At 38.5% G+C, this 26,612-nt stretch overlaps 1 protein-coding gene and 1 long non-coding RNA gene across 2 annotated transcripts in view; both read right to left on the bottom strand.

Annotated features, from left to right (window-relative positions):
• Positions 1 to 16,441, bottom strand: part of LOC121060101 — a 30,644-nt gene extending 14,203 nt beyond the window's left edge. Inside the window, exons 1-3 of the long non-coding RNA XR_005814744.1 lie at positions 16,253 to 16,441; positions 10,634 to 10,703; positions 904 to 1,018 (exon numbers count right to left, since the gene is read on the bottom strand). This is a non-coding gene — a long non-coding RNA (uncharacterized LOC121060101). The remainder of the gene's footprint in view (positions 1 to 903; positions 1,019 to 10,633; positions 10,704 to 16,252) is intronic.
• A 6,286-nt stretch (positions 16,442 to 22,727) lies between these two features.
• EFNB2 (ephrin B2) overlaps positions 22,728 to 26,612 on the bottom strand; it is a 44,569-nt gene continuing 40,684 nt past the window's right edge. Inside the window, exon 5 of the mRNA XM_040537562.1 lies at positions 22,728 to 26,529. Coding sequence (XP_040393496.1) covers positions 26,147 to 26,529 — 383 coding nt within the window. The 3' untranslated portion in view covers positions 22,728 to 26,146. The remainder of the gene's footprint in view (positions 26,530 to 26,612) is intronic.

Below are 26,612 nucleotides of genomic sequence, written 5' to 3'. Positions count from 1 at the left end.
GGAGAATGACAAAAAAGTGTAATATTCAGAGTTTTTATTATAATTTTAGAGGGTAGAATATGCAGATAGCCATTATCGAAATCATTATCCAACAGTACTGGGAAAGTAGCAATCACAACATTTAATATGTGCACAAATGGTTCTCATTAAAATCTGATAGACTGTATGGTACCTCCCACTAAAAGGAAGAGGAGGGGAAAAGAATAATAAAAACTTGTGGAGAGGGCTATAAACTGTTATGCCTTTGTTTGCTCCTGAGTACCCATGTATATTTGTAGGAATTCTGCCTCTCCTCAAGAGGCTGCTATGTCCTGTGAGTGTACAGCAGAAGAGATAGTCACTGATCCCATGCGAGCAGGCTGGACTTTTTTCATCCAGGTTTCTTTGTTCTGCGTGACTTCGTTCTAGGTATAGCACCCTGAACCAGGTATAAGGAAGCATTTTGTTCACAGTATGTATGTTGCGTACAGTATGTTGTACGCATTGTATAAGACCTTCTTTACTTCTTAGCTTAGCGTATCCCTCACGTGCTAGTTTCAAGTGGATAAACCTTGATAGGGTTTATTCATTCCTGTTGGAGTTTGAAAAAGATGTGCTTCAGTAAGCACACGTCTGCATGACTTCTGCAACATTTTACCACATGCCTCACTTCAAAAAATCAAGAATGCTTCACATCTGGCTGTCAGTTGTGGCTCTCTGGGCCAGAGCTGTTGTTCTGTGTCTCTTGCAACAGAAGCACCTCACAGGCAATGCTCACTTGCTGTAGCTTGAGGGAATACTTAAACAGCAGCCAGTGCTGCTGACTTTTCTCATCATCTCCATCTTTACAACACATTACAGTGGAGATTTGACAAAAAGTTACTGCAAAAAGAAGGTTTCTGATATTTCCTATAGAAGCCTTACCTTCACCAGGAAGAAACCTTTCCACCACACTGCAGAGGTACCAGGATGTATCTTCGCCTCCTCAGGTTCTACAAAGCTGATGACTGTATTCCCCATCTTTTCATACCTGCTGTTCCTTTAATGGCAGAGTACAGATGAAAACCCTTAAATGTTTGCTTTCAAAATAGTCTGAGTAGATCTTCCCCACAGTTATTTTCTTCTTTCTTTTTCTTAATAAAGGTAAAAAATATGAACGTGTGACATTTAAGAAATAAATAAATAAATAATCCTGTTTTAAGGAAAAAGAAGGGGGAAAAAAGAGTATATTATTGTTTGTTCCAGAAAGATCTTGTGGAAAAGAACAACTTCACCTAACAGTGTCAAAGTCAGGTTATTTATTTATAAATAAATAAATAAATAAATAAATAAGTCTGGTTCACAGTCAGCTCCATATGCTGTTTATGAAAATCCTGTCTCCCTCACCAGAAACTTGTTGTTTAATAGCTTAACAGAGCTTAAAGAAACATCATTGTTTAATATGATACAGGCTGATGCAACAATCTCCATTTCCTTTAAGTGTTCACTGATCATTATTTCAGATATTCAATAGGGGTCTAGATGAGAGAAAATAAAGAGTTGCTGAAGATCCAGATTTATATCTCTAGGGACTCCTTGAACACCCTGTTAAGCTTTCTGAGATGCAAAGAAAGGGAAAAGATTTTTTTTCAGCCCTCGCAAGTACAATAACCAGAAAGGGATCTCTTGACCAGAAGGTCAGAATGAAGTTACTACGGACGTTTGGTTACCCAAAGGGATTTGCAAGGCATCCAAGAAGATAGAAATGTTTTTGTCATCTTCACAATGAAGGAAGTCAGAAAAGCCGCTGCTAATCAGGTGGTGATGTAATTCCAAGCATGCTCTTCAGAACACCTATACTACCACTATGTTCAACAGGAATATATGATTTTGATTGCCCTATCTTCATGCAGCCAATCTGAGTTAAGAAGGTTTGATTTTTAGAGGACATACCGTAGGCATTTTGACCACTAAGTCAAAAATCACAATTTTCTAACATATACAGCAATATCTTAAAGAAAGTGAACTTCTGCCATCAGTTATCTTTAGGCTGCTTCCTAATTATCTCTCTTCCTAGGATATGGCTGCTCAGAATTGAGTTCTCTGTAGCACAGAGCTACCTGGACTAACTTAACCTACTGAGCTCAGACATCATTACTAATCCAGTGGCAACAGTCCGAGCTAATTTCTCCTCCTCCACAGAGCAAATTGCTTTAACTTCAGCAGAGATAATCTTAGAATAAGAAATTACCAGTTATCATAAACATGTAGTACAACCTCTTCTTAAAGTTAGCTTTTAATGTGGGCACAGTAAATCATCATTAGCATTTGTACAATACATTGGGGATTTTTGAAGTGGTGACAGATTTTCAGCCATGTAATATTTTTTTTTTTTTTTTTTTTTTTGCCATGAAGGGATGAAATGGTGAAGCAAAACCGAACATTTACAAATGTTATCATTCATGGTACTGAAAGATCAAGTAGCAGAACTAAAGAGACAAGCAGATGCACTTAGAAAAAAATCAATGCATATGAGATACTTCTTTGATGACACATGCCTGGTTTTAGACTCCAAAGAGGTGACAGCAGAGGGAGGCCAGCTGCAGGGATGGAAAAGATGAGTGAAATAGAGATAAGGCACAAGAGAAACAGGATAATAGGAAAGATAATGATTGAGTAAATGTGAAGAAAGATATTAAGAGAGGAAGGAAGCATGACAAAAACAGTGAATGCAGTAACACTGTCTAGTATATCAAATACTGGATATCATACATGGTCAATCAGAAGTTCGAATATAACACTGGTAATAAGTAAGAAAAGAAGTGATAAAACAATATAATTCAGGTGAGAATATTTTGCACTAGTGGCAAAATCAAAGCACAGAAGGGAATATTGTGAAAGAGGCATTTTGATCACCTTCACTTCTTCACAGAAAAAAAAAAAAACACTGTGAAAAAAATATTTTAATTAAAATTCTTCATTCTTTTGTCTCAATCATCAATAGTGGCTGATTATTAATGAATTTTATTTTTTTCACTGTAATACTGTTGTTGTTGTTGTTTTTGCAAAGCTGTGCTCAGTTAATAGCTGCTTTTGTTTTGCAGATATAAGGTTGCTAGGAAGCATTTCATAAAAGCTACCTTTGTTAGCAGATGCCTTCAGTACCAAATCTACCCTTCAGGTATTGGCTTCCTGTAGGTGTATCGGTCTGCACAACCTTAGCCAAGGAGAAGTCTAACCATGTAAACACTCCACTGTGTAACATACAATTCCCATCAAGACACCAAGACATGGCACACCAGCATGATGACTTTGTGCCCCTAAAAGTGACAGGAGAGGTGCTCAAGAGGAGTACATATTAGCCACGCCATGCAGGAGGGCCTGTTCCACAAAGCTGTAGCTAGTGAATATGTCTTCTAGCAGGACTCCTTTTCACATGGAGCCTGATGAGAAGGCATCTTCCATCTGTATTTGCAACCAACACCACTAACCCTCAATACCTCCAGGATCACAGCACAACTGCTGTGATATCATTGAACCAGCTACAAATTGCAGTGTGATTGAACGGATTACTCAAATCATGAGATGTGAAAGGTGCACCAAGATTTTTCCCCCCATTATCCCTCTCAGTGTACTTCCAAGAATAAAAACAGTATGACTGCTATGTATGTGACAGGCCTTGCAGTGGGAGAAAGGAGGGTAGCCCACAAGTTCTACTTTCTGCTTAAGGTCTAACAAAAGGCCTTATCTGTCACAGATCCTGATTTTATCATTATTCAAAGAGCTGTAATTAACTGGATCAGAAATCATGGCTCACAATATTGAATTAAATAGAAAATACCATTTTGTCCATGAATCAATCTTGCTGAATTTCAAATTGAAATATGGAACAGAAAATGTCAAAATGTGCTATGAGAATGCTTAATTTTTGAAAAGATAATTTGATTGTTGGTTAAAAGTTAAAAAAAAGGCTAGATTTATGGAGTTTTTTTCTTTTTCTTTCATCTCTGAAGTAAAAAGAAAGAAACACAATTTTTGAAAGAACTGAATTTTCTTGTTAATTCAAATTAGATCTATCATGGAGTTATTCGTCTACCATTCGTCGTCTTTTTCATATCGTTATTGTAATCACTTTGTTAGTAGCTGCTTCTCACCACTATTTCAGTTGTACATCATATCAAACATGCAATGGACAAATTGATTTTTCTAAAATTTCTAAACTCTTTCATTGCACATGCTGAAACTAGAGGATAATTTGGTCCCACACACCATTTTGAAGCTCTGTAACAGCCATTGTTTGTCTGCCATATAAATGAAGCTGAAGCATCACATTGCCATGGGATTAACTCACCACAAGTTGCATTTCTAGTAAAGGAGACTGCAAGTTTAAATTGTTTGAAAGTACGGTCAAAGCTGCAATTTTTCCAGCTGAAGAGAACTTTATCTTAATAGCTGAAACTCACACCTGTTCAGAGGACCATGCCAGGCACTTAAAATGAATTTAAACCCTTATAATATTGCTATAAATTTAAGCAATAACTTATCACATGAGCCTTGATCTGGCTCTAGACCAAGGAATGAATTTCACCTGTGGTGAGTGATGAGTGAAGGGAAAAAATGTAAAAGAAAGATTCCGCAGAACTAAGCAAACTGATAAGTTAAACAAGGGGATTGGCAAAGAGCCTGCTATGATTGGTGATATTGGCTAAACAATGTGAGAAAAGTAATCTGAGATATTTTAAAAGCCATTCTAAACCCTTACCTAGAAACAAAAGAGAGATATCCTACACTTTCTTTGTGTTAGCCAAGAAGAAGGGGTGAGGACATAGTTGTTCCATTCATGCCTTTGTTGAGGCTCTGAATTTTCAAACACTGAATTAAACTCAGAGGACAATCTGAACTTCATAGATACAGAAGAAACTGGTGATAAAGGAAAAGACTGTATCATAGGATAGCTATTAAATGCTATTTTCCACCAATTAATATCATAACAGATACAGCTCTAACAGGATTAGAAAAGTATATCTTGACATGGTATCTCTGTGATGTAGAGTACAAAAGAAAGGGGCTATGGCTGAAGAAAGCCAAAAATGTCAGTTTGCATGACCCAACAAAAATGCAGTAAAAATCTAGTAGATATGTAAAACTACCTTTAAAAGGCGTTGATGATGTAGTATTGGAGCTGCAAGTCTGCTATTTCACACCTTGTCTGTGCTGCCAACTACTTGTAGGGATTTATCTGCTTGCACAACATGAGTACTTCCGTTTTTATGCCCCAGCCACACAAACTACATGTCGAAACGTAGGCTGAACATTCATCTTCAAGCTTTAACATGTGATTTTGATAACAAAAAAGGTCAAGTGAATTATCTTATTTATCTGGGCCTCTGAACTGTTACCAAGCTTTCCACAGGCTAACACTGTCCTTAGAAATACATACATCAAAGTAAAAGGTTAAGGGTTTCATATATAAAATAATCAAGTAATCAACTAATTCATTTGCTAAATCTGATGATAAAGACACTTTCACCTTAAAAGTCAGGATAGAGGTAATGTGGTTTGTAAAATCCTTTAGGAAACTCTGGAATGTTGAGGGTTTTCTCTAAAACTTCATCTGTCAGTGGGAAATGCAATTTAACTTCATAAGGCAATAAATATGCTTTTGAATGACCTCCCTTTTGTTTTACAGTGACATCAGATATTCTGACATTAAGACCAGAGCCAAGTAGAATAGAAAGCAGATGGGAACTCTTGGTAGAACTGCAGCAGATTATGGAACTTAGATTCACATTTGCAGGTACTCAAATATGGATTTCACTTCAGGAAACCCAGCAAACATTACTCCAGTATGGGAACTGTATTTCATTCTCTTATTATGTATGATTTCTGAAAGTAGTTTCAAATTCGTGCTCTAGAAATGGCTTCATTCCAAGTCATTGTATGTTGGATATTACTGAATATAGTAAAGTCCATTTACTGTTGAATATGAAATGTCTTTTATTCATGTATCTGCTATGATAGTGACAAGCCTGTGGTTAACCAAATCCAAACTTGTGATATAAGTGTGTGATGTAAGAAAAACCTAAGCTAATTAATTATCTAAACTTATATACTATCTGCAGTAATAACAAAATGTCTTTATTCACACTTGTAGAGACTCCATCTTATTGCTTAAACTTAAAACAATATTTTGAGGGCATAATTATAGTAGCGTTCATTAGGTAGAACTAGAGTTGTCCTTCATCCTTCTGTACCTGAGCAAAGCTTGTAAAAATGAGCTCTAACTAGAAGAAGTGTTGCAACCTGTCATATACTAATTATACAGACCTTCTGTGTGAATGCATAAAAATGAAAAAAAAATGTAATAATCTACCTGTTTTTTACATATTTCTTAAATATTCTGCATGCTTTTTATAAATGGCTGTTCTGAAAAGGGACAGTTATGACAATTTGTCCTCCTTTCTTTCCCAGGTATTAATTTAATGAGTTTTAATTAAAAACAAGCATGTGAAGATTACATGAGTGTGGACTTGGAAGAACATACTAAGCCACACACAAGTGTACACACTATTTGTAGGTGAGGCTCAGTACACTTGCATCTGAATGATAAGGTCTAATTTGAGGGTTATAATTTCCATCTAATTTGAAGCTAAAGCAATAAAGAAATGAAACATAAACTGAGGTAAAATTATGTGCATGCTTCCTGGACAGAGCTGTCTTTTCCTCTCCAAAAATCCATAATGCTCCACAGGGATAACAGTAGCTAACTTTTGGCCATGTGCGATGGATAAAAATGGCTGAATGAATATTTCTGGAGGCCAGTGTTTAATTTGATTGCACCGTATGCCACAGGAGCTCACTGGATTTAATTATCACTTTGCCCCAGAAAAAAAAATCAAGATTTTAATTTTTCCTAGCAAAACTTTTTGGAGTTCTCTTAAGAGGATCTCATTGTCATTATTACTATTTTTTGACAGGCCTCTGTGTGAAGCAGACTTATAATTTCATTACTCCAAGATATTAAGTCGCTCAGTGGACTGAGCTCATTCCTCTCTCAGTATGTTGAGTCAGGCAGCTTCTGTGCAGGGTTTGCAAAATTCCTTTGTCTCGGGTAGCATTTGTGACCTACCTCAGTGACTGACTGGCACCTTTGCTGTCTGGGTTAGGATACCTTCAGGCTCCCACTTTGAGGAGCTTTTGTAAACTGTTCTTTTAGAAGCCTGACAAGGCCTTCAAAGTTATGAAGTAATCCAGGAACCTCTTCTGCCTTTCTATGTTCTTGCACAAAATCCTGGCATCAGTGCGCCCAAACGAGCTCTATCACACAAAGAGATAAAGAGTACAGTCACAGTGTTTAAGCTGACCTGTGATTATCTGAATTGAATCTGACATGCTTGTACTCCATGCTAAAAGCTGCAGTGGCCATTGGCAGATTACTAAACCCTGGCAACTCAACAAACATTTTCATTTTAGTTGTATCAGAATGATGATCCTGTTCAAATCTTCCCATTTTCATCACCTGGGTTGGAAACATCAGCTGATAATGTTGTCAGTCAAATCAGCTGTCCTAGCAACAAAACTGATAGCCTTGGGCAATGATGATGGCTTCTTTCAATTAGCACTTTGTCTTGCAAAGTTGGCCCATGAGTAAATTGGTGCAAATATTCAATGAGCTAAATCAGATGAGACTGAACAGCCAAATATGTAAGAAAAGGTGGTATTTATCCTGACCAACATGCAAAACCAAACTGAATTAATTTGTAGGAATTATTTATTTAATAAAACTACAGTATAACAATTTGCCTAGTAATTCTGCCTCAGTGAATGGGGTATATGTACAAAGGTGTGGACTTGATTAATTTGGACCTGATTTTTTGAAATAAATGTTCAAATACAAACCTAAAGAGGAAAAAATTATATACTATCATCTAATTTTTGGCGAGGCATGAAAGATACAAATTTAAAGTAAGAGACATAGGTACTTATTTTTCAATCCATTCTTTCATTTATATCTTTCTGAGGTCGCACAATATTCTACAGAGTGAGCACTCCTAAAAAATGAAGAGAAAGGGAAGTTAGAGGTTCATTGCCTGTCCATAATAGTTGCATATCATCTTAAGAAAAGTAACAGATATGGCACAAAATAATTTAACAAAAGCCAGCAGTCACAATCTTCCTGTAAGAGCAAGGTAACGTAAAGCTACAGTCAGAAAGCACTGAAGGGCTTTTGAATCACATGATTAGCCTTGTGGTAATGTATATGTGTTTCCTTAAAACAAAGCAGCACTAGTATAAACTACTAAGACATTATTGGTACCAGAACAAGAAAATATCTCTGGAAAATATAATGCAACAAAGATATAATAAAATAACAAACCCAAAACCAAACAAAAACATTGATCTGTTCTATATCAGGTTCATATGCTACTACAAAATGAGTAAGCAATCAAATAGAGCCAATAGGCTAGCATTGCCTTCCACCTTCCCACACCCTAAATCATAGTGTCCAAAGGGTGCAGGATATTTCTGATTAGCCAAGACCAGTTTTTAATATCTCCATGCCACACCCTGTGAGCAGCCCTGCTGATTTCAAGCCGCCTGTACAAGAAATAAGGCCCTAAGAGGACAAGAGGCAGATTTCCACACGATATTGTTCCCTGCACACCAGTGTCCACCTCTGCATTTGTCCTGCTTGACCTTTATAGCGTTGCCCTCATTTACTGAATCCACCGCATCCTGTATGACAACCTGTCCTTCTTCAGGAATACCTCCTAGTGCGAAGAATACCTCTGCACTCCTAGCTCGTCAAACTCCTAATCTCCTGATTAAACTATTCCTTCGTAGAGCATTGCACTGTGATAAGTGATGAAATAGTTGTCAGTTTACAGTTTTTCTGGATTCTGTTTCCTCTCCTGAGGCCAGTGTTGGAGGAAAAATCAAGCTGATTATCAGGATATTTCTTATTGCCTATAAATAAACCTTTTTCAGGGCTAAGATTAATCAAAAGATATATTTTATATATGATTTCACTATTAAAGAGGTGTTTTGTTTTGTTTTGTTTCCAAATGGCCGGAAAAGGAGCACTTAGAACATGAATGCCTTCCTCACCTACTCAGGAGCATCTGGGGATGGTATTTCTAAGACACATTTACACTTAAAATGGTACATTGATTTTCATTATTTTTTATTAGTCATGATACCTCTGGCGTTTTCCTTCTGAACTCTCTTTTCTAAGTTTCCTCAAAGTTAGCCAAGTATGCAAGTTCACTTTTATTTCTTAATTCCAAAGAGGAATATGGAAAGTGCCTGCTCTGCTTTTTTATTAATGCATAGTTTGCAGTGGAGATAATCCACATGATCCAAGGAACAAAAACACCCACTTCATGCAGGTGTGTGGGCACGGCTGAGTTTCACTCTGCTGCCAGAAATCTTACACAGGCTTTGAGCTTTATACTCACTGGATAAATATGCAATCCCTCAAATAATTTTGCATCCAATACATCACGAGTAATTTATAAAAAGAAGTAAGTTAGCAGGGAACTGGCACTTGCCACTATGTACAGTCTTTGAAAAGCCTTGGTACAATAATGATTTATCTTGCTTAACAAGGGGGAAATGATGCCTAGTACTCAGTTGTTAGCACTTCTTATAAGCCTCTTAAGCAATCTTTTTTTGCCCAGTGATAAAAGAATTCTTTACAGGTTTTTACACAAAATCTCTAAGCAGCTATCCAAAATCTGCAGGATTTTTCTTCCAGGGTTCTTCCACCTTCTGCTTGCTATTCTGTCTCTGTTCTTATGTATTAATATGAGATGCCATTCTAAAACGAATAGAAATTTAATAGGAAGCATACAAATTTGCTGACGTGATGTTATATCAGACACAATGACTGCTAGTGCAGACTTTAAAGAAAACCTACAACATTCTGTAATATCTCAAGCATAGGCTGGAAGTTTCATTATTGCATCTCAGAATCAAAATAATTTCCTGACATAACAAGAGAATTAAAATTAAATATATATGTATATATATGTATATATATGTATGTAACTTCAGCTATAACTGCTTGTCTCCTGACCTGACCTAGTTCCTGGAGGGTACTGTCTCTCCATCAACTCCTGGGCACCTGCTGCATTATTTGCTCAGGTGCAGCAGCATGTGAGCACAAGGAGCCAGCACAGGCCACAGGGTACTGTGGCTTTCTTTCACCTGGACCTGTGCCCTACCCAGTGAGCCCTCTTATAACTTGAATTATTAAAGTGCTTGAATATTAACCTTGGGTAAAGGTTATTCAAATGGAGCTTTGTTGTTTCTGGACCTATATTGGCTTTAGTTATTCATACCACATGGTACCTAATCTGAGAAGTATAGTCAGATCTGTGTTGCTTCTGTGGAGTCATACATTCTGGTTGTACTGCACCTACTGAGGTCTCAAACCAAGGTTTCCTTTCACCCCACTAGATCCACCCTGTGTGTGAGTGGTACATGGGAGGAAAGAGAGAATGGTGACTGCCAGCATTTGGTATAGTTAATGGAAACCTCATCTCTTCGTTTACAGAGCAGTGTGGTAGTCTTTTGACACTTCTCTCTCTCATCTTCAAATGAAAGTCTTGGAAAGAGAACTTTTACCCATTCACTTTAATGCATTTTAATTTCGTGCTTTCCTTAAACTTACTCCGCAAGTCCTCCCATTGATGTTATTAAAATGTCAGCATGAAGTGATCAGGCTACTTTGAAGATCATTCCTGAAAAATAATAAAAGAAAAAAGAGGAATAATTGTGTCTATATGAATTTTATTAGCTCATACAGACATAATGCTTCTCCAAATAAATGTCCAGTAGAATGGGTATCATAATAAATTATGTAAGTAGATAATTCTGTTAATTTATCAGTATTATTGCCTTTTCCTATACCATTACATACTAAGACAGAAAAATATTTTCTCCCCTTAAACAAATATCAAATAATCTTCACATTCACAGGTTTCTAAAATAAAGTTTCTCACAATACAATAAGCGTTGCAAACACTGCATGACACAATGTTTTGGTTGACAAGTGAAATGAGTATCTGAGTGTCACAGGGAATGCCTGCAAGATAGAAGGCCTTGGTAGGGTGCAGAGCGATGTGTGGGAACACAGAAGATTACTTCGGAAAGATTTTTTATATGTGTGTGTAGTGGTACATAAGTGCACGATGCTTTTGAAAACTCTCCTCCATCTCCTATTGCTTGCATTTCTTCATTGCTATATCACATTTCTCATCGGACTGCAATACTTCTGAGACAGGGCTCGTGTCTAGCTGAGCCATCCCTAAGGCACCTAAGATGCTATGGGAGCGTCATAAGTACAAATTTTTAATCTTTGCTTCTCCCTAGTCATATTCTCATCTCTGATTATTAACTGCCACTCTTTAGAAATACTGGTTTTGAAGATTTTCCACTTCCCTGTTCCTCTGTGGTGTTATACGCTTCAATTCAAGTAACTAAATTAAGTCAATGGCACCCAGCTTCTCTCTCTAGGCTTTCACCTGCTGCTTCAAGGCAAAAAAAAAAAAAAAAAAAAAAAAGGAGCAGTTCTCCCCAGTCTGCAGCTGTAGGCTAATTATCTCTCTGGTCTGTCAGCAGAAAATTTAAAGAAATACACGCTTACTTCTGCTCTTTTTTTTTTTTTTTTTTTCTTTCAAGTAAACCACAGGCCAAGTGGTCTCCATTTAATTTTCAATTTAACCCCACTAACTTCAGAGCCTGCACGTAATAGCTGAATTTAGCTGGGCAGATTATGATACACCCCATTCTCCCTGGGCACTACATGGGGAATTCAAGCACCACATTTGGGTCTCTGGATTCCACTACAGAAGTCAAACACCTAAAATGTAGGTTTGAGCATTGCCATACCTACAACTCTCTCCACATATGGGTCATGAAGACCTACATCAGGTGTGCCTAAGGCTGCTTTTCCCTCCCACACCCTTTCAGCTGTGGTTTCCCACCCTGCCTTATTAAATACATGGATGAAAGGTACTAAGGACACAGACTCTCTCCTTCAGACTACAAATGTTTAAACTGGTGCCTGAGTTTTTCGGGGGAAAAAATCTGTTTTGTTTATTGAGGTATAGAGCTTTTCTGAAAGCAGGAGTGTGATAAGAACTCTAGATATATCAGCAAGTTAAAATTTTAGTATTTCTCTTCACATCAGCAGGAAGGAATTAAAAAGCAATTAGTTCAATATGTGATAGCTTCCTTTAATGACCTACTTATATATGAAATAAGGTGACCCAAAATTTACACCTGTAGTGTTTGAACACTACTACAAACAGCATATGGAGCAATGTTGAATTCTCTGTTGACCTAACAGCAATTTTATTCATGTTGCCATGGGGAATACATTGCTCATTAATTAGTTTACTCATCATTAATATTTTTTGCATTAGCTTGTAAACAGACTTTTCTAGGCTAAATCAATCATTTGTCAAGTATCTGATGGTCATGTTCTTTTAGGAAAAAATGGTTAACACTGCATTAAGCAACTAAAAATTGTCATCTCTGCTAATGGAAGAGAGAGAGGAACCTGTCCAAATCTCCTGGAATTAATTTTAAAATAACAAGACAAATCAGAGAGGTTTTCACACATTTATTTTCCACTTTGTAGGGGAGAACTAAAAGTGGTTGTAGATACCTAAGGAACTGAAGCCCATAGAAAAGACATATGGCATTGGATACATGTGGTTGTCTGAATGCAAAATACTGAACACATCTGAAAATGTCATCTGTGACTCTTGACTGTTGGTGGGAACATCTCTCACCCAGAGCTAATCTATTTGAAGTGCAAGGCCTCAGCTGTTTCCTCAGCACTTCCTGCTGACATCTTTGTCTTTGATGCCAGCACTGTCTCTGCCACTTTTAGCTTAAAGTACATGTCTTTAACATGAAGCTAGACTTTATTCCTTAAACCTTAAACAGCATTTTTCTCTGCTCTGTTTTTCCAACTGTATGTAGATGTCATTTGGTTTAATAAATTCCAGGTTGTGACTGTTAGAAAATAAAATCCCCAAAATGCTACACTGGGAGGGCATTTTTTTTTCATTTATTGTACACTTTGCAAAACTGTCACTGCTGCCGGACCATTCATTACAAATGAGCTAGTTCTGGCTCTTAGTAGTAGAAAATGCACAAGTAAGTTGAAGTCATAAGATACGATGAGAGAAATCTTCCATTCTGCCTTTCCTCTCATTGAGAAAATGAAGGCTATTGATTTCCTATTATTCATTTTCCACTGTGTTGTAAGTTTAAGCCCTTCATATTTATATGAACATCAGGGGATCTAAAGCCACAGTGCTGAAGGGGTTAAGCAGGTTTTAAGCAAAGAAAATGTGTCCAGACTTGCAGAAGCTTTCAAAATGCCATCTAAAAATCAGTGCATAGTAGTCAGCAAAGGCTCAGCCACTGAGCATAGAAAGCAATACTTTGAAAAGAGCTCTTTATTGTTCAAGTACTTTAAAAGTGTATTTTTAAACATCTGGAGCTGTGAAAACTGCACAGATGAGATTGTTCGTTACAGGAGTAGGCAGCGGATGGCAAGCAGCTGTGGGATCAACAACGTAACACCTGGTTTCTGACCTAAAGTGACTAAGAAACTGGAGATCTCATCACTGGCAGCCACAGTCCTGCAACGTGATCTATCCTCTGATATATTTGTCTAATGCTTTTTTTAGGCCTCCTGTAGGCTCTAGCTGCAGAAAACAATCCCTCTGAGTTCTTTCTTTCCTTGTAGAAATTGGCAAAGAGATAAGAAACAAAGTATGAAAGATAGCAAATGGATCTTGGGGGAATGTGATGGAGGGGGAGCCTCTCTTCACTTATAATGAGCAGACTGTTGCTCCAGTGCAGAAATTCAAGTTTTGTCTTTCAAATCACCAGGTGTCTCCTAGACCTCATGGATTCCCTATTTTTTCCTCGGTTTCTACTTATAGCATTCACACTTCCTGCTACAGGAGACTAACTGCAGCAAAATGTTTTCAGTCTGCCAGAAGGATTGCTTATAAGGTCTGTATGTTTGCTTCAGTCCTACGCAAGTCTGTACGTTTTTTTGGTGTAGACATGTACTAAGTCAGTGGGAATTACGCCTGCATATGCCAGAGCTGAATATGGCCCTAGATTTACTGTGTCATCAAGTATTCGTAACACAATAGCATTTGTCAAAATGCCAGCGTGAAGTGCAAGTGGGTTTCAAACAGCTGTAGTACTGCCATATGCTGCCCTTTGGTTAAGCCATGACTTAAAGTTCAGCTTCCCATTTAGAGCAAAAATTGACAGATTCATCTTTTCCAGATCTTCAGAAGCAGTCAGGCTCTCAGCTGTGCCTCTACTCATCTAAATCCTTCAGATGGGCACTACTGACACCTACCACTGCCACTGAACCCAGTGGGTGCCTTGACTGATGAAAAAACTCCTCATGGAATTCACTGTCCACCATGAATGAAGTATTTGGGGTCTCAGCTCAAGCCAGAAGCTCAGAGGAGACCTTGCAAATAGGCACCCTGCCAGTAAGACCTGATCTCCCACTTACGACACATACTGAATCAGGATAAGGTAAGGGTCAGAGCCCTCAGACATGATTTGGACTGCTTAGGTGTGTTTGCACCCTCTGCTGTGATGTGAGCTTTGTGCTCCATATTAAAGGGGATTTCCCTAAATGTCAGGTTTGGGGTCGATCTCTCTTACTGAATAGCAACAGGATAATGCCACTGTATGTAAGTGGTGAGGCTTGATGAGCAGGGTAAGAACCTGACTCCCTAGACCACTGGTTCATAAACTGTAGTATGTTGGAAACTGTGCCCTACCTAACTGTTCAGCTATCAAAAATGAGGAAACTAACACAAAAGAGTGACAAACTCAAAATACTTGGTAGGGCACTGACATGAAATCCTATACTCATATCTCTGCTCTGAATCATGCTGGCCATATTTAGTAAACCTAGGACTCCTACACCCTTGGTGAATAATCTAAACTGGAAGGCAAATGCATGTTTTTAGAAGTGGAGATGGAGACATTCTGGCTGCTAGCAGGGACCTTTAATACCTGGGAAAGGACTCAACCTTTGCTTCAAGCATGGTCTGTCTACAAAAGATGGATTGAGTAGTACAGTAAACTGTTACTATGTGGATGATTCACTTGGTTTATGAGGAAGAAAATGGATTAAAGGGGATCTTTGAAAAAGAAGTTTTGTGCATCGGGTTGGACTATGCAACAAAAGAGTATTGAGAAAAATATTTCCCACCAATGTATTGTTAAAGAAATGTTGTGATTTCATAGGTAGAAACCGTTTAATCTTTTTGACTGCAGCCAAAAATATAATCCTCCCTGGATAAGATGCTTAAGAGGTGCTGAGCAGTTTCAAATCCTACAACTATTAAGGCAAGCTGAAAGTGCTTATCACCACTCAAGATACAGATGTTTTACAGGAGCTGTCTGCCACAATGCTGTGGACACAATAATTGGCCATGATGGCATCCAAACTGTTTCATATGCAGTTCCTTCTCACCCTTGTTAAGATTAGTCTATTGAAAAAAGCCATGATATCTCTACTAGCAAATTATATATATTCCTGGCCTCTTTGCTTTGTAAGGTTATAGCAGAAGTAAGAAAGAGTTCAAAGTACAGAAAAAAAATTGTTTAGGGCATGGGAAATTCCATAAATGGGAATAGATTGAGGAGCAAGGGTACCATAAGAATGAGAATGAGATGAATGAAAATTTACCAAAAAAAAAAAAAAGTAGAAATATACTAAGAAGTTATAGAATTTAGGAGTTGGTTTCTCTGTCTCAAAAGACATGAATAGAGGGAATTTAAGTACATTAAAGCTGGAAAGCTAAAAACTGATCAAAGAAATCACTCGTTCATATGATGTGTCACTGAACTATAAAACTCACCTCCACAGAAAACCACTGTAGCCTAGAATTGAGCAAGATTAAAAAAAGAACTTGCTACACTCAACAATTACGTTTATCTTAAAATAGCTGGTAACATGCAGGATTTTTACAAGAGTCGTATTCGTAAAAGACTTGAAGATATTACTAGATCAGTCTTATATTTTACAATGATCTAATTACCACCCAATTCATGGCAGTTAACGGATTAACAAACATGGGCCAAACTCTTCATGGCACTGAAATCAGACAACCTCATCAGTGAGAAATTCTGCTTCAGCTTTAAGAAATCACTTTTAGGTCAAACAGGAGCCAGTGGAAATGTCGAGTGGATTCTGCACATAGTGAACAGGGAGCATAAGCCTTACCAGACCTCTCTCCGTAACCCAGAAGAAGCCTGTCCTGAGAAGCTGGTGCTTGCCTCCAGGTCTGCAGAAGGCCCTGCCATGACACTTGCAGCTGCTTCTTCTCGCCTCCGTGGTTTTCACCATGCAGGCTGGTTCCAACGTTTCAGTTAAGCCAGATCCTCCTCCTCGTTGATCATTTCTGGCAAAATGCTGCTGGCATAGTGGTACAGAGGGACAAGTCAGATAAATTATGGCATGCTGAAAGCCCTGTATCAGCCCCCACCTGCACTCCTCAGATGATCGGCTGCTTCTGAGAAATCCTTTGATTTCCAAGTGGTTGCTCTGTCATAACTGTCTGCAGAAAGCTGAGCTGTGGAGCACCACTGCTAGGCCCTGTGTTTATCACGTGCTTAGTGCAACCACGACGGACTTGAGAAACTCCAGTCTTGTGCAACACAGAGCAGCTCTTTGCTTTGCGAAAGAATGATCAAAGCACTCAGCGCTGAGGCCTCACCACCTCCTATCCGCCTCCCTGCAAAAGCCTAGGCAACCCAGTGCAATTCCTCAGAGCTGGTGACTGTAAGAGTGAAAATAAAATCAGTCCTTACAGCTTCTGCAAGCAGGGACAAGGCCTTCCTGAACCAAGGTGTATTGGTGCTTCAATCTGTCAGTGTTGTGGCACAAGTGAAACATGACAGTAAGATATTTCTCAAATCCTTGATATAAAATTGACACAAAAATATGTTCTCCTGAGGCTCATCTACATATTTGTAGGCACTGCTTTATTAATGAATGGTGCCTTCAGTAAAGAGACTCTGTGGAAACTTTGCAATCATCAGCCAGATACAGAAAAAAACAGAAGTGTTGTATAACTTGACGAATATAGTTCTGATCCTATCTTTAAAATATTTAGGCTGGGGAAAAATATATAAAGGAAAAATGACTGCTGTTTTAAAACCCAACATTGGAAAGGGTGGAGGGGGGGAGCCAGCGAAAGGGATTTATATTTCTCCTGCAGGAAAAATGCTTTGGTATAAATCCTTTGTATTGTGTGTAATCACATAGGTTACACCTACCAGTGGCCAAAGCATCCAGACTTCGGTTTCATCACCACTCATCATAAGAGACTGAAAAAAGAAAGCTACATAAATAAGCCCCACGCTGGCTGGTACACAGACAGTAAAACCAACAGCACTTTCTGCTTCTCAGTGTTGAGCTGATTTAAGGAAACAAAACAAAACCAAATATTGGTTATTGCCAAAAGTCATTCTGTCTTTCAAATATGTTCACTCAGTTTTGAGCATCACACCAATCACTGTTTCTTAATTCTTCTTAAATGATGGCTTCCAAAGTGAACTGATTACTCTTTTCTGAAAAGAGATCTTAAAAGATCTAACATTTTATCTAAAATCACAAGAAATGAGAAGAAATTACCTCAGATATTTTTAGCTTATTATATTGATGAATAGGGATGCAAGAACAACTGGATAGAAATGAGCTATATTTAAATTGTATTTAGGAATTTCACTGTATGCTATTTTCTTTAAGATGCAATTGAGTAAATACAAAAGGAAGATATAAAGCCACATACAAATTCAAACCAAAGCTCATTAGAAAAAAAAAAAAGGGGGGCTTAGCAGAAAACATACTCTTGGAACAAGAACTGTTCCTGTGTTCCATCAAAATGTTTTCTTCATGAAAAAGTTGTCACCACCTCAAATCCAGACCCAGTCACATAAAAGAAGGAAAGTCTAGGGTAACATTTATAAAAGAATCTTTCATGGTGAGCAACAAAAGCTTTGTCCAGAAGTGAAACCTTATCTTGGAAGATAAAGGCCTTTGGGACTGACAGGGGTGGCGTACTGCGCAGGTGATCAGGGCATGGCATCAGGGTATATAACAAAGGGGTTGAAGGAATGCAGCCACCATTTTCTCAATATTGGAAAGTCAGTAGAAAGCCTCCAGAATTAGCAGTATGAATCTTTACAGCTTGTTCCCTGTTTTGAGGTCTAGAAAGCTCACATTTGCTTTGTTGGTTATATACAAAAAGAATACATAGCATGAAGGAGAGAATATGAAGCAAAGGCAACACATGCAATTATTTTAACTTGTGCATCATCATTTGGGTTTCCCCAAATCTTGAGATTTTTTCCAGCGTGACATATGAAGAGTCCTTTTGCATCATATTCTGGCTTCTGAGCCTTCTGGCTTCACATCCTCTGGTATGCTTCACAGTGATGAAGGATAAAATGCTATTTATTCTGAATAATTACTGAATTGCTCACGTGATCATGTACTTCCAACAGCTGAGTTTAAAGAAAGCCAACATTCGGTATTTTGATCTAATTATGATATTTGGAAATACTAGGATAGCGGCCTGTGGGGATGAATGGAAAACATAGGAACAGCAGACAGCTGACCTGCCATTTATGCGTTTGGAATAGAATTGAATAGAAAGGAATGAGTTTAAATATTACAAGGAAGGACAAAGACACATTAAAATGTGAAATATTTTTATTATACATTTGCTAGTAATGCAATCTAGTTTTAATGACCAGATACAGCAAATTGCTGAAGATGTTCAATACTGTACAAATTACAATTGTTATGGCATTTAATAGCAGAGTCTTATAAAAGCATGTCATTGTTGGTATGTTTTTGAGTGCAGTCTTTATAATATTCAGGACGACACTCTTATAAAGCACTTTCTCATAGCATAAGAGGTATAATAAAATCTGTATGAATATTGCTTATGCATGTGCAATTCTCAACTGTGATAAGTAGGATCATATACCAAACGAAGCTACACTAATTTATATCCATTGAAGGTCTGATCTAGAAACAATCACCACCACCTCCCCCCCTCAATGGATTCCTTGTGTTATTAAATTAATTGCACTTCTTCAGCACCCTAAGCATATGAGGTTCTATTCATGTACTTACGAAAACACAGATTTTTTTCCATAGGTTTCAAGAGTTATTCACAAAGTTCTTCGCTGTTTAGACTTTTAATAGTCCTACAGTTACTCACTTTTTTGCGGACCTTTGATCCCTTTTTCACAGGATCCCAGCTTGCAGAAAGCACTGGGTTTTGGTCTCCATTCTCCACCCCATGTAGCCTCTTTTTCCTCTCAATGTCTAGCAGAACAACCTGGGCTGGTCTCCTCACATTTTCCTAACAAGAGCCAACAGTATTGAATCACTGTTTTTATTTCCCTTTTCTCTGTCAACATCTTTCTTCTACTTGCTGTTACCTGTTTTCCATTGAAGCCTTTACCTGTGTGTCTCTCTAACTCCCTCCACAGCTGGGCTTGTCATCTCAATCTGATTTTTGCCCAGGACATCATTACAGATTTCCCCAAGTGTCCTCCATGGGCAGTCACTGCCCTGTCACTGGCCTTCCCTCTCCTCTTCTCCTCCCTCTGCTCCACATGAAGCTTTTCTCCAGGAAGAACCACCTGTAGCTTCTACTCTGCAGCCTCACCTGGAGAGGTGTGGACAGACTAAGGCTTGCCAGTCCCACTTTGCCAGCACCTCACCTCTTATTGCCAGATCCAAGCACAAGCAAGGATCTCATCTGCACACTATACTTCCAATTGTAACTCCAGTTCTACCGTCAGCCCCATGATTTTATCTTTAGGGTGATTCCTATGGATGGCATTATGCCTTAATTAAGCATCAAAGTATTTCTGTGAGTCATATGAAAGAGAGATATTGTTTTATTTAAGAGATTATAGCTCAGTCAGCTGAATCCAGCACCATATGGATTATGAATGGCACAACTATGAATACACTGTGGTATATTCTCCAACCTTCTTCTTTTTCCAAAACAAATATTACTTGATTTCTGATCCAATGCTTCATGTGATGACATGCCAACTGTATAATGAGTACATTTGGCGTTTTTTAAGCCCTGCGCATTTTCCCACTACAATTTCTATTATGGCTACAAAGATGGAGAACGTCTCTTCCAAAGACTGAGTTTTGTTTTCTTTTATTTTGCTAACTACCACACAATTTTAAACTTTTCTGCAAAAAGGAAACTTACAGTGCCCACAGAACAAAATGAGCATGCTGCTGAGTGAGTAAGCATTTGATCAATGCATCACAGAAAAGCTGAAGAAAGAGGTACAACATTTTAAACATAGGTAGTAGCATTGTTATGCTTACTCTGTGAGGCACTATTTTATGTAATAGATTCTTATTCCATTCTAGATGGATAACAACTGTGAATTATAATTTTATTTTCCACTTAGCAGAGCCTATTGACTTGGACGAGTTCTTACCAAGGAACCAGTTTCATAATAAAGGCAGTAAATTCTGATTTTGTGCTTGTTTGATAATTAATATTGCAGTGTCAGCAACAGTGCAAAATGCAAGTATGATTTTTTTTCCTCTGCAAGTTATAAAAGATGGGTTATAAGTTAACAGCTTTACGCTGAGTGTCTAAGGCACATATTATTTACTAAAATGAGTTTAACAGACTCAGTGAAGGTTCGGTTATGTGTGTGAATGTGTGTGCAAGGCCCTCCCATTAATCCAGCATCCTTTTCCCCAAGTGCACCTATACAGTTACACCACCAACCATTCTCTCTCCCCCCCCCCCGCCCCGAGACACCATTTATAGCAACACTGCTTTGCCTTATTACTTAAACAGTGACAAAAATTGGTATGTGGGAGCTGTCTGTAAACATGCCATCTATAAATATAATAATTATATAATAATGTTTATCATGGATGGGCAAAAGAGGCACAGAAATGAAAATGCCATGTTAAGCTTGACTCTGTCAAATTACTTTTATCTCTATTCTCTGGTGTTTACCATGGCCTAAAATAAAGCAATAAATTAAAGCCTTAACAAAGCTAAAGAGCCGCAATTCTAACAGGCAGCTGTATCAGAAAAGCTTTTAGAGCAGACCACAGCGTTAATGAGCACCTCACAGACATTAACAGCGTGGCGGCCCTCACCACAACCCATCAAGACGAGCAAGTGAAATCCCACGTGCGCAAGGCATGGAGTAGAGAGTGAAGTCTCGATCCAGCCAAGTGTGTATGTGCCTCTGAGTGCGCAGAAGTACTTCCTTTGAAGCAACTCACAGCAGTAAATGCAGGATTAGGACCAAGTGAGTTACCCAGGCAGTCAGTGGATGCTCACACACTACACCTTGGGCACCCGCATGTTCTGCTGGACCACTGAACTGTCCCAAGGACATCTGTAGCAGAGGTGAGAGGGAAACCTGAGTGAACTGCCCTCTAGGGTCAACCCCCACAGCTGACTCTGTAAGCTGAGCTGGTTAAATTAGCTCCACCAGCAAGAAGCCATGCTAGCCCAATGGTTCGATAGTCTAAGGTTTCTTTAAGTAAGTCCACTTTCACAATACCTGTACCACAGCAACACATACAGTATCTCAAAGTTTACCTTCGCCTGTCACTCATTTTTGCCTTGACTAGTCATAAAAACAAAACAAAAAACCCTCTTGACAAATGGGAATTGCATGACCAATACTATAATAAACTAGCTGCCCTTCTTCGGTGAAAACTGTGACAAATTGGCATCAGTTGTTACAGTGATGAATGCATCTTTCCCCTTTGTAGACCTTTTCCATCTGCTAGTCCGTGGATGACCCTGACATTTATGCACTGCTAACAGGCTGATAGATACTTTGCTTTCAAGGTGACTGGACTTTCTCAAAAATGAAAGTATTTGTTAAATGCAAGAATCAGTTAACCAAGTGAAAATCAAAGCAACACAAGCACAGACCTTGTGTTACTGCTTGTGTCACCTGCACACATTGGCACTGATCTTCTTTAACGTGGCTTTCAGAACAGGTGATTTCAGAGTGCCTTATTCATAGCAGTAAAGCCAGGACAGGACATTGCATGGCCTCACTGAAAGAGGCATGCTGAGGTGCTTTGACATGGTGGTCCTTCTAATCCTTCACCATTCTTCAATTTCTTCCATCTCCTGCCCCTTCTTGCTCAGCCCCGCTGCCCCAGGCTTGCTCCTCCTCCTCAGAAGCAGCAGCAACAGCAACAGTGCCCAAAAGGCTTCAGGTATAATTTTTTCTCTGGCTCTACTCAGTACAAAAATCACCCCATAATTTCTGGGAATTATCCATGTGGTTAAAATCTCACCTCCCAGATGATCCAGGCAACTTGCAGCTGCTACAACTCACTGACCTCCAAGGGCGTAAGATCTCCCCCCCCCTTTTTTTTTTCCCCATATCTGCTGATGTGCCCTATCTGTATGATTTCCTCTCTGGGAAATTAGGTTACAGAAGTCAGTGTGTTACAAGGAGCTTGCTTTGCTCATGAACCAGAAGCAATCTGGGTGGAGAGATAGGGGGAGACGGGAACAGGGAGACAGAAAGGGAAGGAGGGAGGGGCAGATAGAGGCAGACTTGGTGGCTTTCGTATTTATTATTTCTGTTAAAAAAGAAAAAGAAAAAAATGACAAAAAAAGAAAAAAAAAAAAGAAAATACTTAGAAGGCAAGGTTTCCATAGGAAAAAAATATTTTATTTTTTTAAGAACAAATTCAGTTTGAAACAGACGTGGAATGTGATTTTCATAATTTTCATTTTCTGGGAGCTAATTGCAATGTGGAACTAAAGCAGATTTCAAACTTACTACCGGCTAGTTTAAAAACAGAACAAAACAAACAAACAAACAAAACAAAACAAAAAAAAAGAAGAAATTATTTATAACTCAAGCATAATACTGTGTTACAAACTGGACAAAGAAATTCTTAAATAAATATTCATGGTACACAATTTCAGCACAAATATGCGGCAATTTGGCAACCTTTATACCATTTTTTCCTCAATACAGTGCAAAGGGGAATGACACTGCCTTTAAACAAGCTGTAGCTAAATACATTGCAAAATTCAAATTTTATACAAAACATCTTGCTCGGACTTTATAAAAAACCAACATTGCTCTATATACACAATCTGGTTAAGAAAAGCCATTTTTGTCTTGTTTTCATATGTTTTTTTCTTTTTTTTTCTTTTTTTACTTAAAAAGGTGAATAAGGCTACTGTAACACCCCAAATCCATATACAGTAAATCTGAACCTATTTACAGCATCTTCACTTAGACATGATGGTGCAAATTCCAAGTCAGGTGACTAGGGATGATCATACAAGCAAGGCATTTACAGTAACTTTTCAAAGCTGAACCAACGTCAAATAAAGGAACAGTTGGTAGATTGTCATAATTCTGCACCAGACACAAAACAGACGCACAGTACATTTTTTTTCATTTTTTTTTTCCGATTGGTTGCAGGTTGCTCTTGAGCAATTCATCTGATTTTTTTTCACAGTTTAGTACATAACTAGAATGTAGTCAACTGATGAAGCATAGGTTTGATTTGATAAAAATCAGGATCAGCAAACCCATCTTTTCCCTTCCTCCCCCTCCCCCAAAATAAAATCTTAATGACTTACAAGAGAACCTTGTATGGATGGATTCACAGAAAGGAAGGGTTGTTGAAAAGACTAAACATATGTACTGTAGTTAGTCACCATGGTAACCTTCCACAGAACCATGGGTTGGGATTTTTTGTTTTGCTTCTCTCATTTGGACCAACATCCCAACGTCATTTTCAGGTTCAGGAAACAGAGAGAGTGATAATTTCTGTGACAGATTTTTTTTTTCCTTTTCTTGCAGGTACTCACTGGAGGTCTGAGAACCCCAAAATGCTGTTGCTACATTTTCCTTCCAAATCAGAAAGGAAAGTGTTACCATAGTAACATGACTATGTTAGAAATGTCTATTTGCATAGCACTTATAAAAGTAGAGTTTTCTTATTTCCTCTCCAGGGTGGGAGCTTCAGGGGAATAGCCATGCTAAAGAGAAAACTTTACCTGAACCCCCTCTCTACAGATCTCCATGAAATCTACAGAACACTTCAGCTCATAAGGCAAAGGAAAACACAACACAGAAAATAAATGCCGGCACACCTTGTCATTGTTAAATACGTGATGCAGTAACATCGATTTCCTGATTCTTGGGCTTATTTCATCATTTTCTCTGATTAGATACCGTTAAAAGGCTTTGGATTCTGTTTGTATATGCTCTCATTACCATTATTTTTGGATGGTTGTTGCTTTTCCCAGAAGCAGTTTCTGCATTTCTTAATGTATACATATATATGCATACATAAATACATATATATGTATATACACACATACACATATATATGTAGAACGATGACAAGTTAAGACTATTTAATTGCCGCAAATGAATTTCACATCTTCTGGTGTAGATTCTGTGCAATCTCAAAATATATATTAGTAATAAACAAAACAAAACAAAAAACAACAAAACAAAACAAAAAAAGTAAGAAAGAAAAAGAAAAGCTCTCATTTTATACCCCTTGTGTTCTATACACCTATTATAAATAAGACATATCTTCCTTCTCCATCTCAGTGTCATAATTTATTTTATTCTTATGGACTGCAGGAGGTTTGCCGTATGTGCTTTAACTTTGCAACAGAGCACCAATGAACTGCTGTGCCCATTACAGTACTTACATGTACTGTGCAGGTACAGCACTAAGATAAACCAAAGTGTCAAAAGGCTCAGTCAGAAAAAAAATCTGTTTTACTTTTAGAGATGAGAAAGGCTTTTTTTCTTTTTTTTTTTTTCCTTTTTTCTTTTCCCAACTTTACCAGTGATAGAATTACAGCTCATTTGACCTGTTATAATCATCTTGGTCAGATTTGGCTCTTTGCTATTTTCTTAAATGCTTTCCCTGTGTTTAGTATAATGTGACAGTATAGCAGCTGAGTCTGCTTAAAAGTCTTCCGAAGCAGACTACGTTTTTGCTACAGCTTCAAAGCTGTACATTTTATTGCCAGTACCGCAACAGCCCTGCCCTAATATATCCTCAGCGGCCTGCTATTGTCTTGTCCGCTCCAAGCTTGTTCACTTCCTGACAATATCCCTTTGTTCTACTGTATTGAAGGTACTATTTTTTCTGCACACTGGTATTTGATAACCGTGAATTCCTTCAAATGCAGCCCTAAGCCACTGCGCTTGTTATTGTGTCTCCTATTTGCCTCTTAAAACTTAGCATACCAAAGTGCTGTGCTACCTAAATGTTTTTTTCTTCCCAGCTTCTATTTTTGAGGCAGCAGTATTCAATTTCAACTGCAGCCAGCCCTTCCCTCCACCACCCAGTCCTGCTCTTGACTTGTTGACAGCCTAACTTTTGGCTGGAAGGCTCCTTACTATCAAACACAATTTCTATAAATGCATTACCCATTCGAGTGAGGCTGCTGTAGCAGATGGATGGAGCACAGATCTCCAAACATTAATGTTCCATTAGTGATTCAGGAGGTGGAGTGAAAGGAAATCTTATGTGAAGGATGGCAGAGCCCCGGATAACAGAAATAAATGGAACAGTGACGGACTAAAGCAAGAGAACTTTAACAAGTCTTACTTAGACACCAAGGTCTGTGTGACAAATCCAGTATGCACTGAGAGACACACAAAAGTCAGAAGATTGCATTTCAAGCTTGATATCCTAGAGCACCTTCCCAGGATGCCTAGAGCTATTAACATCCACGGATCACTCCATCTTCCCTTGGCTTTTGTACATGCCTGAACGCCTGCAGCACATGGCTTTGAGGATGATGAATGTAACAAGAGTACAGCAATCAGAATGGGCATCTTCTACATAAAAGTCTTCCAGCTTTTAGTGAATACTGATTCACCGAGAGAGGAATTCTACAGACTAGGTAAGCTGTCCAGCTCGAGTCGGCTCTCGAAGAAAGAGCTGTCGCCTTCTCTCCCCTGTGCTTGAGTCAATCCTAGCGCACAAGGCGTCATCACAAACCCCAACAGAAAGCATTAGACCAGTGAGTGTCCTCTACGCCTCAACTGTACCACAGAATTGGTTGTGTGTTTCTCAGACCTTGTAGTAAATGTTTGCTGGACTCTGAGGAGGCATCTCTTGAACTATGTACACCGGATGTCCATAGTCGCCGCTGACCTTTTCATAGTGGGGGCAAAAGACACTGTCTGCAGTCCTTAGAGGAATGATAATGTCACTGGGCTCGGAACCATTGTTGTTGCCACTGCGTTTTGGGGTGGCTAATGTACTAAGTGAGAGAGTTGTAGTGTGTTGCGGGGAATGCTTCCTGTGTCTTCTCCGGTACTTCAATAATAGAACCACCAAAGTGATGATGATGACGATGAAAATGATGCACCCTGATGCAATCCCTGCAAATAAGGCCACCTCTGAACCCAGTATACTGGAATGCCCAGCCTTACTGCCATCTGTGCTAGATCCTGGAAAGAATGGAAATACAACAGACAAAAGTTATTGCCGTCCTGTGACCTGTTTACACTGCTTAAAAATGTGTAGAGTAAGC

Source organism: Cygnus olor, chromosome 1 (genome assembly GCF_009769625.2).
Source record: "Cygnus olor isolate bCygOlo1 chromosome 1, bCygOlo1.pri.v2, whole genome shotgun sequence".
NCBI classification, from domain to species: Eukaryota; Metazoa; Chordata; class Aves; order Anseriformes; family Anatidae; genus Cygnus; species Cygnus olor.
This window is presented reverse-complemented; position numbering and strand designations above follow the sequence as displayed.